Source organism: Pristis pectinata, chromosome 16 (assembly GCF_009764475.1).
Source record: "Pristis pectinata isolate sPriPec2 chromosome 16, sPriPec2.1.pri, whole genome shotgun sequence".
Lineage (NCBI taxonomy): Eukaryota > Metazoa > Chordata > Chondrichthyes > Rhinopristiformes > Pristidae > Pristis > Pristis pectinata.
In genome coordinates, this window is record NC_067420.1 from 23071593 (window position 1) to 23090463 (window position 18871).

General features: G+C 36.8%; 1 protein-coding gene across 1 annotated transcript in view; it reads left to right on the forward strand.

The window, feature by feature from the left end:
* LOC127578670 (brefeldin A-inhibited guanine nucleotide-exchange protein 2-like) overlaps positions 1-15294 on the forward strand; it is a 69771-nt gene extending 54477 nt beyond the window's left edge. Inside the window, exons 31-39 of the mRNA XM_052030934.1 lie at positions 293-428; positions 1506-1644; positions 1822-1876; positions 1999-2116; positions 4185-4324; positions 5811-5979; positions 7244-7382; positions 9271-9388; positions 10350-15294. Of these exons, the coding sequence (XP_051886894.1) occupies positions 293-428; positions 1506-1644; positions 1822-1876; positions 1999-2116; positions 4185-4324; positions 5811-5979; positions 7244-7382; positions 9271-9388; positions 10350-10511 (1176 nt within the window). The 3' untranslated portion in view covers positions 10512-15294. The remainder of the gene's footprint in view (positions 1-292; positions 429-1505; positions 1645-1821; positions 1877-1998; positions 2117-4184; positions 4325-5810; positions 5980-7243; positions 7383-9270; positions 9389-10349) is intronic.
* The last annotated feature ends 3577 nt before the right edge of the window (positions 15295-18871 follow it).

Here is an 18871-nt window from a genome sequence, read left to right on the forward strand (position 1 = left end):
CATTCTTGCATTGAACAACTGGAGCATTCATCAGTCCTACTGATGTATTTTTGATCTGCTCTTACATAATAAAGATTTAAGGGTACTTCCACATTTAAGTGGGTAAAGCTGCCTTGTGCTATGGTACTGGAGCACACCAACCAGAAGCCTGTGGGTTCAGTTACTTATTGTTTGGTTCAATGTTGTGAACTGTACAAAATATGCAATGACCTTTTAACCTAAAGTGCAGTGTGGTTGCATTTTAAAGATCCCAGTTCTGCAATTAAATGTTTTGACTTAATTTTTTCCACAGAAATCTGAATGGATGACAACAACATGCAACCACGCACTTTATGCAATTTGTGATGTTTTTACTCAATTCTATGAAATCTTGAATCAAATACTATTGGATGATTTAATTGCTCAGTTACACTGGTGTGTGCAGCAAGGTAACAATGTTTCAGAAATATTGTAGGTATCACTTTAAAAATTGTTGGATTATATTTTAAATGAAATTCCAGCTGCAAGTGTCAAAAAGTTATATTTCTAAACATTTATCTTTAGGCCTTCAAGGAAAAATGTTTTGTAGATCATGCAGACTGTTACGAACCAGCAACAAAAGAAACACACTGAGTCATGATTCAGTGTTTAAAAACTACTTTATTAATAGCTACTTATGATAATAAGAAAAATAAAAGTAAAAATGTTAGAAGTAAAAATGTTAAACCTTAAACATTAACCCCAAAAACTAAACTCGTTGTGTGTGGCAAATTCCCAAACTCCAAGTGTAGGAATGGTTCGTAAAGTTAAGTTCAGCAAGCCATAAGGTGAAACGTGATCAAAGGCTTCTTCAACAACCACTGTTGGCTGAAGACAAAACGTAGATGTAGAGAGAAAATAGAACGTAATTACGAAATCCAAATGTTCCACTTTGGAACCCAAACGACACCTCACTGTTTACTCAGCTGTGACCACTCCACTGCATCTTCCTCACCCCGAAAGGCTCTTGAATCATGGCCATCCACACAAATACTTGTTTCCTTCTACAGGTCAACAACAAAGTGAACTCCACTGCTTTGTTCCAAAGTATCTGCCACCCCGAAAAGCATCCAAGACGTGGCCGTCAGGTTAACGACAAAGTGGACTCCACTGGATTACTCCAAAAATCCATACGTGGATTGTAGTGACAGATACAGTTACTGTTTTCCATCCATCAATAGAGAAACAAGCAGGCTGCTCTCTCTCCCTCCCTCTCTCCCCTTCAGACTGACTGCTCCAAAAACGTCATTACGTCCTTTATCTTCTGTTGTCGTAACCACACCCACACACACACTAAGATAGAGGAGTGGTTAAGATAAAGAGACATTCACCAATAGTAACCCTATTCGTAACAAGACATAATTTAATTTGCTTGTTGAGGATGAACGCATTTGGTAGATTCATGCTTTGATTTGAAAAGGTAATGAAATGCAGTTGGTCAGTCTGACTGCTAATATTTTTCTTCTTGGCCCCATTCTTTCATATAGACAATGAACAACTGGCCCGATCGGGGACAAATTGTTTAGAAAATGTAGTGATACTAAATGGTCAAAAATTCAGTCCCTCAGTCTGGGATAAAACATGTGACTGCATGCTGAACATATTCAAGACCACTATTCCCCATGCGTAAGTTTGTTTTCTAATTTTGATGTAACTAAACGAGTTTCTGTAATTTATTCTCAGCATTGGAAGTTCATCTGATAACTTCTGCATAATACTGTTAACACTTCATTGTCTTAAAATATTAAGTAGTGACAGAATCCAATGATATAGATTGACAAACATGCCTGGTGTTGTTTACAGCCTTTTAGCATGGCGGCCTACAGGCATGGAAGAAGATTCTTCAGAAAAGGGTTCAGTGAGTGTAATTTATAACAGTTAAACAAATTGGAAGGCATTTAAAGTGCAGAAATTTTATTACAAGTGTTTTTGGTGTTTAATATCTTCTGTAATCTGATGATGTATCTAATGTCTTCTTAGGACCTGGAAGCTGACAGGCAATCAATCTGCAGCATAGAGCGCAATGCTTCAGAGAAAGGTCAGAGCCAATTCAGCCAAATATCTAGTGATGAAACTTGGAAATATAAACAGAATGCAAGTAAGCATTGTAGTTGCATCACGTATTTTACTATAAGTTTGCTGGCTGATAGTTTCTCAACATGGAAATCTTAGAATGTTTCTTCTTGCCTGAATAAGCTTCAAATGACAAAATTCCCACAAAAAAATTTTTAAAAGAAGAATTTGTATTCAGAGCGTAGAACACAGAATATTATAGCACAGTTCAGGCCCTTTGGCCCACGATGTTGTGCTGACATTTTTTCCTGCTCTGATCTATCTAACCCTTCCCTCCCATATAGCCCTCCATTTTTCTATCATTTGTGTGACTATCTAAGAGTATCTTAAACGTCCCTAATGTATCTGCCTCTACCACCTCTGTCGGCAATGCGTTCCATGCACCCACCACTGTGTTTTTTAAAAAAAACACTTGCCTCTGACATTTCTCACCCTGCCACCCTCCCCCCAAATACCTTCCTCCAATTACAAAATTATGCCCCATCATGTTAGCCATTTTCACCCTGGGAAAAGGTCTCTGACTATCCACTTGATCTATGCATCTTATCTTGTATACCTCTATCAACTTACCTCTCATCCTCCTCCTCTCCAAAGAGAAAAGCCCTAGCTCACTCAACCTATCCTCATAAGACATGCTGTCCAATCCAGGCAGCAATCTGGTAAATGTCCTCTGCACCCTCGCTAAAGCTTCCACATCCTTCCTATAATGAGGTGACCAGAACTAAACACAATACTCCAAGTGTGGTCTAACCAGAGTTTGAGGGCTGCAACATTACCTTGTGGCTCTTGAACTCAGTACCCCAATTAATGAAGGTCAACACATCATACACCACCTTAACAACCCTATCGACCTGCACAGCAACCTTGAGGGATCTATGGACGTGCACTCCAAGATCCCTCTGTTCCTGCACACCGCTAAGAGTCCTGCCATTAACCTTGTATTCTGCTTTCAAATTTGATCTTCCAGAGTGTATCACTTCACACTTATCCAGGTTGAACTCCATCTGCCACTTCTCAGTCCAGCTCTGCATCCTATCAATGTCCTGTTGTAATCTACAGCAACCTTTTACACTATCCGCAACACCACCAACCTTCGTGTCATCAGCAGACTTACTAACCCACCCTTCCACATCCTCATCCAAGTCATTTATAAAAATCACAAAGAGCAGGGGTTCCAGAACAGATCCCTGTGGAACACCACTGGTCACCGACCTCCAGACAGAATATGCTCCATCTACAACCACCATCTGTCTTCTATGGGTGAGCCAATTCTGAATCCAGACAGCCAAGTTTTCCTGGATCCTATGCCTCCTGACTTTCTAATATGAGCCTTTCATGAAGAACCTTATCCAACGCCTTACTAAAATCCATGTACACGACATGCACTGCTCTACCTTCATTCAAACCCATGTTAAGATAGCTGAACAAAATGGAATGCATCCTGCAGTCTGAATCTTGCCAAAAGTTAGAAGTGACATCATAGTCCCTGATGCTAAGCACAGGGCATAGTAAGTGAACTGAGGTTCTGCTTCTTTTAACTATCCAGTTTTAATGCTGGAAAGTGCACTCAGACTGCATTCTGTACTTTTGTACCTGGCCCTAAATCTAATTATAGGGCTGATAATCTTAATCACATATACCTTTGTTAACTTTGAAGAGATGTCAGAATTTCTGTACAGTGGACTTGGGGTTCAAATAGAACATAGCCATTGTGGCCACTAGATACACAAATAGCTTGTGTATGGTGTTGTACAGGTTATTAAGACTCTCCAACCCTGATCAGACTAGATGGTATGCATTTGTACACCGTCAATTAAATATGTTTAGTGGTGACATCATGCTTGTTACTTCAAATAAATGTTCTTAACCAACCATATGGAAGAAGACAACTACCAAATTTCTTTTTGGGGGAATCGCTGTAACTCTGTAACAATGTGAAATGGATACCATGAGAAATAAGTAAATTTTAAGTTTTTAAAATTTTTAAAACTTTAAGTTTTTAAAATTTAAGCCAATTTTTAATGCCAAATTTGAAATAGAATTCATTTGTTCTGCCATTGATTTAAGATTTTGTTCTCTCTTCTTCCTTCAAGAAATATCTGATCAGAAACTCTTTGCTGCACTCCTCATCAAATGTGTTGTGCAGCTAGAATTAATCCAAACAATAGACAACATTGTCTTCTTTCCAGCAACAAGCAGAAAGGAGGATGCTGAAACTATGGCAGCTGTACAGGTAAAATGAAAATTATTTGCCTGTCACGGTTTCCACTTCATGCTGAATGCCTACATGACTGGTAAAAATTGATTTAACTAAACTTAAATCAAGCTTCAAATGCTTACCATCATAAATGCTCTGGTGCTAATTTTGACTAATCTCAAATTAATTTGGGAAAGTAAGTCACCCAGCTGCTTATTGTATTGGTGTCACTGCTCAAATGCAAATGAAATCCAAGAATAATTTGTTGTGTTAAGGTGCCAATTTACAAAATGCATGCTTAAAGCACGAGCCATTTTTCTGGCAATGGTGAACTGCTACAGTATTTATCAGCAGTTCCAAAAATGTTATCTTTATCCCAGTCTAGTTTTTACTGTCTTCTGAAGTCTTTATAGGTTTATGGAAAAACCCAAGGTTCTAATTGTAAACTTTGTTCAACAGGAGATTTAGGAAGTATTAAATTTTTCAGAATCTGTTAAATCCTTTGCCATTTCATGTGTTCATTGGAACTCAAATGACAGATGAGGAATCTGGCACTAATTTGAATGATTCAAATGAATGTACTCATACCCCGTTGTACTATTTCTGCAATCTGGAAATTACAAGCCAATTTTTAAAAAATCAACAGCAAATCTGAAATAAAATAGAAAATGCTGCAAACACTTGAATCAGGCAGCATCTGTGGAAGGAGAAAGCAGTTAATGTTTCAGGTTCTGGACTCCAGTTCTACTTACAGATGTTGTCTTACCTGAGTTCTTACAGCGTTTTCTGATTATGGACGTCTGGATATCTGCTGAAGAGAAAAAAGTACAGTCATGGGATTAAGTTCTTAGAAGATAACAGGGGCTATATGGCTCCTTCAGATGCTGTAAATTCTAATCAAATAATTATTTAAAAATAACATGCCTATGACTTCAATATAATCAACAAGCTTCACCTTTTTAACCATAAAGTCCATGTAATGGAGGGAAGGTCATTAGTGAACCAGCTGGAGATGGTTGGCCCTAGGTTGCTGCTCTGAGGAGTTCATGCTGTGATGTCTGAGGTGCAGATGGATGGCCTTCAGCGATAGCAACCATTACTTTTTTTTTGTAGCTCCAGCCACTGAAAAGCTAACATTAATTTGTATTCTCCTACTCCTGTAATACTCCTTTGCTATGATAGTCAGTCAAATGATGTTTTGACAAAGGGCAGTCACTTTGAAATTGCCTCTAGAATTCAACTCATCCACTTTTGGACCAAGGTTGTAATGAAGTCTGGAGCCAAACAATCCTGGTGGAACCCAAGCTGAATGTCAGTAGGCAGGGGCTAAGGAGTTGAGACAAGATGTTCCTGAGTTGGAATAAGGATGATTTGAAATGGTAATAAAAATGCATTACTTGGTGAGATCAGTGAAGGTCATCTGCTTACATTTTCTTTTGGTCTGACTAAGATGATATAAAGAGAACTTATTTTCATGCATGGAGTTGAAATTCTCACTGAAATAAATTGTTCTTGTATGCAGAGGGATTCTATCATTGCTGAGGTTCATATTGAGACTGAAGACCAAGGAATGTATCAATACATGTCTTCACAACAGATTTTCAAACTTTTGGATTGTCTATTGGAGTCGCATTCATTTGCCAAAGCTTTTAACTCAAATAATGAACAAAGGACAACGCTTTGGAGAGCAGGTAAAATTTCTGTACACTAAAACTTCACAAATTAGATCAAATAAACTGCATTCATGTATATTTTCCTAAACTTACTTTACATTTGTGTAATGGAACTCCATTTCTATACTTAGGACTAAGTGTATAATTAATTCTGGAGTTGGTGTAAATGGATGGTTGATGTTCAGCAAAGACTTGGTTGGTCATGTGACCATCTCCCATGCTGTATCTCTTGACTCTAGACAAAAGGACGATACACTCCCAATCTTACTATGTTGTATAAGACCTGAAGTAGTTAAAGGCTTTAACTGTAGTAGTCATGCTGATATTTAGACTAATTAAATTAGAAAGATATGTGGTGATTAAGAAATTTTAAACTGACTGATTTGGATTTCTCGGTCACAGCCAACATTTAACTGCCTGAACAGGTGTTATACTACAATGACTAGAGACCTTTTTAAAGTCAATGTTTTCATTTTGATCTGCTCCAACAACTTCTATCCACTTTTGAGAGATTTGATTGCACAAGGGGTGACCTGACAGAAGTATATGGCATTGATGGGATGGATAGTCAATTTCTTCCCATGATGGGGGTATCAAAAAGAGAGCAAACTTATATATACGAACTTACATATATAAAGCAAACTTCTTTAATATACACACACACACACACACACACACACACATATAGATAGAGAGATAGATAGATATACATATATATATATATAGAATACGAATATGCTGCCAGCAGAAGTGGTGGGATCAGATACAATTACAACATTTAATAACATACTTAATCAGGCAAGATATGGAAGGGTATGGTCCTAATGTGGGCAAATGGGGTTAATATTGACGTACATAAACAATGTGGGGAGCTGAAGGACCCATTTCTTTGCTGTATGACTCTGACTCTATTTTGTAGAAGGCATGCAGAAAATTTACTTTAAGATGTTCAGCTCTCTTCAATGTATTTTTTTTCCCTTGCATGTAGATTTTGCCTTTCTGCAATTAATTTTACACTAAAATATCCAGTAGTTTCTCAAGTTGGCTTTCATAGTGAATTTCTTGTGTTTACTGTTGGGGGCAAATCCCAGGAGAAATGTATATTTTGAAAGAATTTCATGCATAACTCAAAACCAATTAAAGACTTGCTTATTTAGTAAAACCTCCTACTAATGTTTGTGAAAATTGATATCCTAGATAGCAGAACATGTTTGCTTTTAAATGATTGTTTATAAATGATTTTTAGTTATTACTAAAGTTTCACTTCTATTTTTCACTGTAGGATTTAAAGGCAAATCCAAACCTAATCTTTTAAAGCAGGAAACCAGTAGCCTTGCTTGCTGCCTTCGCATACTATTCCGCATGTACACAGATGAAAATCGACGGGATTCTTGGGATAATATACAGAAACGACTATTGAAGTATGAGAATTTATTTCCAATGTATTTTTGTTAACTGTATAATTGTCATGAAAGTGGGCCAACAGTAGGGTCTATAACTTAAAAACAGCCTTCAGTTATGTGTTTATAATTGTGTTAGGGAACTGAAATTTTTCAATGTTTAGTGTCTTCATCAGTACAATGAGAGTTATACGTAACAAAGATGTTTTTGTGGCATTTTTGAGCATTTGATTATCCTTCATTTTTGTGTTAAGGATCATTTAGTGGGCCATTTTCACAATACTCCGAGGATTGAAACAACCATGCAAGCAATCTCCATTTATGTAAAACCTTCAAGTGATTATGTTCCAGGAAGTTGCTTTGGGAGCACTATAAATCACTAAGAAATTCACGCCAAGCTGTATCATACAATGCAAATGACTAAAAGCATGGTGTAATGGAAATAGCAGTTTATAGATGTGAAAAAGAAGCAGTGGGGATTTGGAAGGGATTTTTGGATTTGGTAGCATGGCAACTGAAAGCATGGCTGCCAGTGGTGGAGTGAATAAATTCTGGGATGCTCTGGTGATCAGTATTCAGCTAGCAGCAATATCTTGGAGGGATAGGACTAGAGTAAATTACTGAGATAAGAACGAGACCATGGAGGGATTTGAAAACAATCCTCATTATTAAGTAATCCATTTAAAGTATTGTTTAAACTGGTAACCAGTTTATGTTAGCAGGCTTGGTGGGTTAATGGACAGGAGTTTTGCTGACCTCAGGTTTGAGGAGGAGGAGAATCTCATGAGGGAGGCCTTCCAGGATGCCATGTTCTCATTGGTTGTTGTCCATATGAGAAACTGGAAGGAGCCAAGGGAAAGCATGGGAAGAGAAGTCAGTACTGGGGATTCTCTGGCTACAACTTGATGAACAAGAATAGAATTGGGGGAGGTGACTCTCATCCAGTTCGATTGGAATGGAGACAGATTAGAATACGGCAAGACCTTCCTTTTTTCTTCATTAGCAGAAGCCTGAAAATTACAAGGAAGACTATTCATCATAGAAATGGAGTTAAATCCAGCACAATCAATTTTATTTGTGTGAATGAAAATATAGTTAATTTGTACCAAGAAAAATAGCCATGATCTTACCCACTATTGCAATGACAGTTACTGCCCAGTTTAGCAATAAGTATGCCCAAAAGGTGACGATAAATAGGCATTCATTTGTCAATGTCTATCAGCTTCAGTTAGTCAATTCAAATCGGTTGTAGATTGTTTGTTTGGATCTACTACCAACTGCATCAACAAGCAACCCAGAGCATGTAGTCAGTTTGCCTAACATTAAAACTGACTACAGTAATAACCCCCTCTCACTACCATTCCAGTAATGTCCAGCAAAATAGGATGTGCAGTACTGGAATTTTATCATCTGGATTACAAGTTTACAGTACTGAAATCATTCTGATGGAGGGCTGTTTGATGGGGGCAGACCGAACACTTGCCCTTAGCTCGTTGCAGATGCTTTTTGAAGCCGTTTTGTTAACTGAACAGTGCCGCCTGCTGGTGAAATACCTTTTTGAAATCGCGAGATGGTTTACCATTTTTGTAACTGATAATTCTCAAATGCAAAGTTACTGCTGGTTTACTTTTGTGAATCCATGCTACTTAGTCTACTGTAGGAATATCAAAATGAGCCAGGTCTAATTTGAAGGGAACTATTATTTGAAGAATAAGAGTTATTGATGGGTATGTTTCCAAGTCATCTGATATTTAAATGACGTTAGATTAAATCCGGTTTTGTCATTAAACATACAGACATACAGATTCTGGAATGTTATACAAATGAGGAAGGCTCAATCAAAGCTTGTCATGTTCCTGTCAGTTTTAAAATTTGTTACTTCATGGAAAACTTCTGTGTTTCTCTTCAGTGTTTGTTGTGAAGCTCTAGCTTATTTCATAACATTAACCTCTGAAAGTCATCGTGAAGCTTGGACAAATTTATTGCTGCTTTTCCTCACAAAGACTCTCAAAACTAGTGATGAAAAGGTAAAGCAATCTCTTTTAAGATATTCATCAGACATAAAATAATATGAAACCTTACGTACTGCTATCCCAGAAAGTCGTGTTTTGATAAATAACAAACAGTTTTTTTTCTCATCCAAGGGCTGGAGCTTTTAAGCCCAGCACCAGCTACAGCTGCTAAGAATTATTATCATTAGATCATACTTTGCTGTTAGTTTGAAATGTATCCCAGTGGCTGCTGGCACAGGATCTACCACCTGCTTTGAGTGAATTTGATGTGTTTTTACCTATTTTTAAAAGAACTGTCTTAAACAGTAAATATTTTGGGTAAATGTCTAGTTAGTGGTGGGGAGTAAGGAAACTCAATTTGTTTCTATTGAAAAGAAAGCAGTTGGGTTGACACAAACTATATTTCAGGCTGTCACTCTATATACTAAAACTTACTGACAATTTTCTGTCAGTTTTTGAAATAAGAACAAAAATATAGAAATACTCCAGTGTTAACTGTCTCTTTTCCCAAAGGTGCGGCCCAACGCGCTGAGTATTTCTGGCATTTTTTTTTATTTCAGTTTCCAGCATATGTAGTCCTTTTGATTTTCACTTTGTCATTTTTTCCTATTTAGTGTTTTATTCTTGTTCATTACAAACATGGAATGATTCCCAGTATTGGTATTAAGTCCCTGGTGGCTTGCTTGGCCTGTTTTTAAATGGGATATTGATTATCAGAAAATTACTTAACCTGTGGCACATGGGAATTGCATTTATTTTGCTCATTATCAGTATTCATTTGTAGTTGCAGTTGCTGGCTGCAGAAAAATAATTGAAGAATAATTGGAGAGTAAAGCGTATATGATATTGATATGTGAATTTTCCATCAGTTATTGACAGCTGTGTAATATGTAAGACTGTGAGAGGTAGAAAAAGTAATGACAAAGTACATATGTTTGCAGTTCCTATCTCTAATTTGGTTTTATTTTTATTACAGTTTAAGATCCACGCATCTGCATACTATCCTTTTTTGTGTGAAATTGTACAGTTTGACCTAATCCCTGAACTGCGTGTAGTTTTGCGCAAGTTCTTTCTCCGTATTGGCATTGTATTCCAAATCTGTCATCCAGAGGAACAGCCGAAAGAAAATACTACGTAACGACAAGTCAGCATGCATTTCCATTTTCTGCCTGTGAATGGGACCCCTGGTAGTTGAAGAAAATGTCATTTTGGAGTTTATTTTCAGCTTGATTTAAAAGGATTCCCAAAGTAATTATGTGATTTCCTGTATTTTAAATGGTATTTTGAGGCAATTATTACTCCATGTAATCGACAGTTTGGAATTTTTATTTTTGTTTGTCTTGAAGGAATGTCTGCATTGTTTCCTTCCTTGTGTATTTAGTATCTGTAAAATACCCAGCGAAACCATTTCAGGGACTTTAAATTGTTATATATATAAAGAAACACTACTGTCTTAAACAGTAAATATTTGAGGTAAATGTATAGTTAGCAAACTGTGCAGTGTAAACTGCAGTCATTAACTTAAGTTGGCTTGTCACACTTTCAATGCTGTTATATTGGTAACAAATATGTTATTTGAATTGCAGTTGTGAAATAATGATAACTCATTGGTATGAACTACTCATTATGGGAATGATGGTAAATGATAAAAGCAAATACTTTGATGCATCTGATGAGGAAAAAATGTTAGGTTTTGTTTCATTACTTGCTGTAAGTAAAAGCAGTTCAATTTTGTGTTGGATGGATATGAGTAATCTGAATGTTTTGATTTTTTGTTCCTTGCAGAATTGCAGTGGAGTTTGCACACTCAATTTTCCCTCCAAATTCTAATCACAATCATCATTGACAATAAGATGAGCACAATTATAAACTTGCAATAAAGAAAAATCAAATTAAGCTGAATTTCAAAGCTATTTTACAACAGGCAAAACTATCTTTTAATGTAAAAATGCAGGTTATATGAAAAAAAAATGAAATGAATTGACTACCTTGATGTCCTTTATTGTGATAAAATCTCAATTATGGTGTATGGCCAGAAATTTCTCGCTCTTTAAATTTTTTTTTAGCTAAGGATCCTTGAACTTTGCAAGACTCAAGGCCAAATCCATTACAATATGAATGTAGGGTTATCTGTTAAATCTGAAGATTTGTTAACAATGCAGTTACAATAGAATGTTTTAAAACAGCATTTTAAAGTCAATGCTTATTTCTGTTGGGGAAAATGAGCATTTTAAATGAATTAAACAGTTTATGTTTAGGCTCTAATGCCCTATGAGTGTATTTTATGCATAGGGTTTATTACCTAACTTTGCACGAAGATATTAATGAGCAGTTTGGTATTAACTAGTATGTAGTAATATCTGGCAGAATTTTGTCCAGTGACACTAATTATGGAATTTCTTTCGGTTTGTTTGTTAACCTTCTCGGATTTCATGACATGCATGTATATTTATTTAACTCCATTGAATAACTTAAAATCAACCAATGAAGAACAGAGAGTTGCTTTGACATGGCTGTCAATAGGATATTTGTGCCATTCAAACACTGAAATCTTGGTCTTGCACAGCCAGTTACAAATCCAATATTAATTTGCAGCAGTTAGAATTCCTGTAGATTTACATTGGGTTAGCCAGTAACTTGAGACCAGTGTTTCCATGTACTGACAAATGCTCCATTGATGCCACCTGAAATATAAACACTAATTCCTTTCAAAAAAACATGATAATCCACACATGTTGCAACTCATCTGTTTGTGAATTATGCATGACATAAAATGCCTAGTGCAAATGGGGTGCAAGTATCATACACCAGATACAGCTTGATTAGAAAAGACTGGTAAGGAGAACATGAGTAAAATAGCATATCATTTACAATGTTGACATGAAATTTCTAAGTGATAGCTGTGGAAGTGTAATGTACTGCCAAGCCCAACACTGGTTATCTGTTAGAGGCAGCAACGGGACATGTCTAGTTGTTGGCCCTTTGGGTATCAGATGGTTCAAAGACATTGCTTGAGGCTTTAAACAAAAACAACGTGGGTTAATGTCATGGGATAATTAACTGAAATGATTAAAATGTTATCTAGTTAACTTGCAAAATTATTGAAAATATACTTATTTCCTTGAAGGTGGAGAGGTAATACATGATGTATTATGAAGTCTTTTTTGACTTGGGTTTCTGAAAATGTTGGTGCGTTTGGGTGACCTGGGGCAAAAATCATAAGCTTTCTCTGTTTTTTCCTTCTAAAAATGTTATTTCGTGCTGGAGAACAATTCCACATGTCCAGTTTGTAGGTTGACATAATGGTTATTATAAATGTCCTGTTAGATCATGTGACTTTGGCAAACGCTATAATGAAGCTCTGTTTTAGACAACCAATCCCCAGCTGAGGAGAAACTCCACTAACGTTGAGAGGATTTAATCTGGTTTCTACTCTGTCTTTATCGCTAGTTCTGTGCTGGACATTGTGATTAGCACTCAATTTTTCTAGCTGCTTTATTGCATTAGCAATAAGTTGGGAGTGATGACAAAGCCGGAGTGTGATTATGGAAGGAGGAAAGAGTGATTAGTTTGACTCGATTCAGAGCAGTTCTTAACTAGCCTTTAGACCTTGTGCTAAGATTTTAAATTGTGCAGTTACTCCAAACGTGTATTTAAATTTCACACAGTGAGGTTGATGGAGGGAGTATGTATTGTTAGGACAGTACTTCTGTTGACAATGTGTGCTTTGGGATGGTGACATCACAAAATGAGCATTGTAAGGTAATAAAGTCATTGCCTGCTATCAAGCAGGCTATGATTAAAATATCTTGAATGGACATGAAATAGCTATTTTAATTCCTTGACTAAATACTTCATTTGGAAGGTATAATGAGGTTGATTCTCGCATCTCTATAGATTCTACGTAGCTCTTTTTACAAATATTGTCAAAATAGTGCTTTAAATTTCAAAACAAAGCAAGAACATTGTATTTGGAGTCATAACTCTGTAGTATACATTGTTTAACAACATTCAGTGCAAGGAGTAAAGTTTTTAATGAGCTGCAATGTTGGTTCTTCCCTGATTCTACCATTTGGGCTTGATTGTGTTTCAATGGTGAGGGTAGCGATATGTTCAGTAATGTTTCAATGCATAATTTATTTTGTTTTATTTTCATTTCTGAATCTAAAGAGACAGTAGCACAGCAAATTTATGTACATTTGTGACAAGAGTTTATTGATTAGTTCTAACTATAATTGCAATGGAAAATCCTTGACCACACAGATGCATACAGCAGTTTATTGGAAGATTATTTATTGGTTTTTAAGTGTATGTTCAAAGATAAAATGACTAATTTCCAGCCTAAGTCTCCAAGCCTTGTTTCGTATCCACTTTTCTTTATTTAAGAACAGCTTCTTGGTTTGTGCCATACTTAGAAACTGTTCTTCCTTCGACTGCTGCAGACTGCATAGTTGCAATTTTCAATATCAGTAACATTATTGTTTTCAGTGTGAACTATTACTTCCACAGAAAATGGTTTGTATTAATGCAGCCTGGTGGCCACAGTGTGTACTGATTTGTCTCATCAGCTTTTCTTTATCATTATATCAATTCACATAAATTGTTTGCTGTTCTTGATTTTATGTTGTACAACATTGAGACCTATCACAGCCAATGGGTAGTGGAATGATAGCTTCATTTTATGTGGCTTCTGAGGCAAGTGATAATGCTGTTGAAGGTGCAACACACCTTCAGCAAATGTACCATGCTACCTTAACTAATAGACAAAATCCATTGCAGCACTCTTTGGTTACCTTAAAATAACCTAACTTTACTTTTATGGACTGGTCCTGTTTTCTCCTTGTGCTATCACAGCATCCAATAGCAAATAACACATTGGCTGAGTTTTCTTGTACTTTGTTTTGGAGTTCAAATTTTCTATGCAACAAAAAGTGGGTCAAAGGTGATTAATAAATGGCAGTTAGCTTAATGCATTTTAACTCTCTAATTTTTGCCATGGTTGCCTTGGGTATCCTTGTCAGCCAATACAATTCTTTATCTTACTAGTTTCTTAAATACACTGTAGTTATTGTTTGTTGGTGGTCCCAAAGGCATTAATGCAAACAGTGATATCTGGCCAGAGTAGTTAGTCTTCGCATGCGATTTTAAATGATGGTAACGGGGAGATATTCTAATTCTCATTCAATATACCTAGATTTTCCACTGGGATCACTGGATGGTGATCCTCAGCAGGAACTATAATTTCCTTTGCCAGCATTTCTAAACTTGTTTCTGAAAATAGAACATTGACTTAGTACCAAGCTAAATTATGTCTTTTCATAAGGGAAGACAAATCTCAGGTTATTTTATTGGGAATTATCTATTGGAAAAAAAAAGCTCGCAGATTCCCTTTGTTTGGCATCCCATTGTTAATTTAAAATGTTGGCTTATTTATCTGAGATTTATAATTACTGTCATGATATGTTCAAACAAAATAATTTTAATTAGTTTTTTCTAATCTTTGAAAATATGAAAATAATGTTCAGCCTTTTGCAACAGGAATTCAGTTAATATAGACTACATATCAAATTAGACAATCAAACCAAATCGTGAAATTTGAACTAATATTACTGTATCCAATCATAGCTCCATTTCAATGTAATAATTGGAATGTTTATATGCTGAATGTTATGTTTACATGTTTAATTTCTACAATATGAAGAAAAAGTTAATTATTCATAGATTTTATGAATGAGATATATAGTACTGTGAAGTGCATTGAAGAAAACTCATAATTTAAGAGCATTCCTGCCACTGTGGATGTATAATATTTCGGAAGAACAGATTAAATATAATATGAAATAACTATGTAAAGTTTTCTATGTCTATTCTGTACAATACAACTGATTATCCTATTCCAATCAGTTAATAAATCAGTGAGGTTTTACACCCAATTTGCTTCACTGCATTTGATTACTGAATCTTAATTATTTGCACTAATGTTCTTCATAATGAGTATGTAATTGCAGATGTATGTGACAATCATAATCTACTTGCTACTTCCATTTGGATTGAGTTTTGGATTTCTTGAACAATATAAGATCACAGCAAATATACATAATCAAAATTAACAATATTCAGAGATATTTTGAGAGCATGGAGATACAGCAATTCGGAATATTTTGCATGTTGTTCTGCTATTTAGAGTCAGAAGGGAAAACCAAGAAATAGACCAGTTAGTCTGGCATCAATTGTTGGGAAATTACTTGTCTCTAACGATATGGTGATTGAGCATCTTGGCAAAATGTTCAGTCACAGATATCCAGCCTGAATTTTGGAGGGGAGGCAATGTTGGCTACACAGCTAACAGATCAAGTTTTGTTTCCCACTTTTACATGCAAATGCTCCAGAGAAAACGATATCCCAGAAACTACAGCACTTAAATGAGAGGATTCTATTGCCTGAGTAAACTGTTTGTCTTAAAGTTGTAAATTTTCATTGGCTATCTTGGATAATTGCCCATAGTTTACTGCACAGTAGTGTTGCGGTTAGCGTAACACTATTACAGTGCCAGCGACCCGGGTTCAATTCTGGCCACTGTCTGTAAGGAGTTTGAATATTCTCCCCATGCCTGTGTGGGTTTCTTCTGGGTGCTCCGGTTTCCTCCCACATTCCAAAGACGTATGGGTTAGGAAGTTGTGGGCGTGCTATGTTGGCACTGGAAGTGTGGCAACACTTGTGGGCTGCCCCTAGAACACTCCACGCAAAAGATGCATTTCACTGTGTGTTTCAAGGCACATGTGACTAATAAAGAACTCCTGTTCATAAAATTCTAAGGTGAACAAAAGCATCCCCAAGTGAAAACCACATTTTGAAATGCTTGTGTAAATGACAGATATTTCTTTCTTGGGGCAAGGGTAGCTGATTTATGGTTTTGTAACTTGCATAAGGCTCCTTAAACTGATTTTCTTTGCATTCACATAAAGCAGAAGAGAAACCGTACTTCAGCTAAAATAATGGTAGTGTGACTTGGCATGGTCTTTTGCTAATTGCAAGTCTACAGGTGTGTGTGTGTGTTTTAAGAGTTATTTTTCAACTGTGCTGCCTTCCTCTCATTCTCTCCCCACTGATGCAGAACTGAAACCTGGCACGCACCAGCCATCAAAATTTCAACACCATTTAAGAATAAACTGTCTACATAATTTGCACTCCAACACCCCCCTGCCCCCACCCCCAAATATTTGCGCCTTTCAATATTGGCACATCACCTGCAATGCAGCGCAAGATACATTGCAACAATTTGCTGAGGCTGCTTCAACAGCACCTGCAAACTTGTTACTTCTACCATAGTCATAGAGAGAGTTCGGAGAAAAAGACTCATCAGCTAATCAAGTCCACACTGGCAATCAACCACCTGTTTACACTAATCCTCCATTAATCCCATCTTTTCATTGCTGTAATAAATAGGTCAATGAGTCAGGTTTTTTTTTATTCATACAAGTTGCTGACACTAACTTTGGATGGCACAGTGGAGCATCTATTAGAGCAGCTGCCTCGCAACACCAGTGACCCAGGTTCAATCTTGCTGTTGGGTGGTGTCTGTGGAGTTGGCACGTTTTCCTCAAGGTGCTTTCTCCCACAGCCCAAACTCGTGTGAGTTGTTACCCTGGTATAGGCTGCTAATGAGAAAGAGGAGGTCATGGGCATCTGAGGGAGAATACTCTTTACTTTGGAAAAAAGTAAAAAGTAGCTGGCACACAGAAACATCACCATCTGCAAGTACTGTTTAAAACAAGCTGCCTTAATTCGGAAATGGTAAGCTCCTCCCTTTGACATTGCTACATCACAATCCTAGAACTTGCTTTAGGAGTACTGAATGACTTGAGCCTTCATAACATTTTCAGTTACGGCAAGTGGCTCACTACCTACACAAGGCACATTACACATGGACCTTAAAATCCTGGTCATGAAAAACGAAGAGTTCAGCCAAGGCACTGGGTTGTGCAGAGGTAATCTAATAGACCACAATTTATCTTTCAAAAATGCATTATTTTAAAACAGAGACAAGGAACATGTGCTTAAATGAAAAAGGTGTTTTGAATCTATTTCCAGAAATGAATATTTCATTAGTGGAATGATATTACTGGTAAGGTCGTGAGTACTCTTCATCCAATATGATGAGTTTTTTCATCCTATCAGGATTCTCCAATTCAAATTATAAAAAGCAACTGCAATTTCAATTTTCCTGCTTCACTGAACTAAATAGTTGAATCAGATGAACTGATGTGCTTAAAACTTGAAGATGAGTTGTGCATTGCCCATTGTAATTTATAGTGCTATATTTACTTTTGATTAATGTCCTTTAAACCGGTAACTGTCTATTAAATCTGATTATAAAGACTTGTTGAGAAATTGTTTAGTGTTTAAAGTTAGTTGACTTCAGCAATGGGTCCCTAATTTGATTTTAAATTTGAAATGCTAGAAGGTGCTCCAAATCTACATCATCCATTGTATTCTGAACTTCATTCATTCACGCATGAATCACAGCTGATCAATGTGATTACTGATAATCTATCACACTACTTCAAAAGGCCATTACTTGCTGACTTTCTGTGATAAAGGCTCAAGTAGTACAAAAAATGTTCCTTGCATAACAAAAAAAAAGCAGCTTTCAGGATGCTTTTACAGTATTTATGGTAACCAGGCCATTTTATGGTTGGATTTTACCTAATTTCAGTTACTCTAATCAATTTTACCAATTCAAGCAACAGTGAGAGACCCAAAGGCCTGATTTTTGCAGGGCTTTATTGACAGTTCCATACAAGTATTTCTTGGTGAAAGGGGGAGAGAGTATCAGAATCAGGTTTAACATGGTATGTTGTGGATTTTTTTGTGGCAGCAGTACAGTGCAAAGACAAAATTGCTATTAATTACAAAAATAAATAAATAAATAGTGCAAAAGAGGAATAACAAAGTAGTGTTCATGGACTGTTCAGAAAATCTGATGACTGAGGGGAAGAAGCTGTTCCTGAAACATTGAGTGTGGGTCTTTAGGCTCCTGTACCTCCTACCCGATGGTAGTAACCGTGAAAAGGGCATGTCCCAGCTCGTGAGAGTCCTTAATAATGGATGCCACCTTCTTGAGGCATTGCCTCTTGAAGATGTCCTTGATGGTGGGGAGGATTGTGCAACCCTCTGCAGCCTCTTTCGATCCTGTGCATTGTAGCCTCCACACCAGGCGATGATGCTACCAGTCAGAATGCTCTCCACTGTACAGCTGTAGAAATTTGCAAGAATCTTTGGTGACATACCAAATCTCTTGGGAGCCTCTCACATGCCTTCTTCGTGATTGCATTAATGTGTTGGGCCCAGGATAGATCCTCTGAGATGTTGATGCTCTGGAACTTGAAGCTGCTCACCCTTTCCACCGCTGACTCTTCAATGAAGACTGGTGTGTGTTCTCCCAACTTCCCCTTCCTTAAGTCCATAATCAATTCCTTGGTCTTGCTGCTGTTGAGT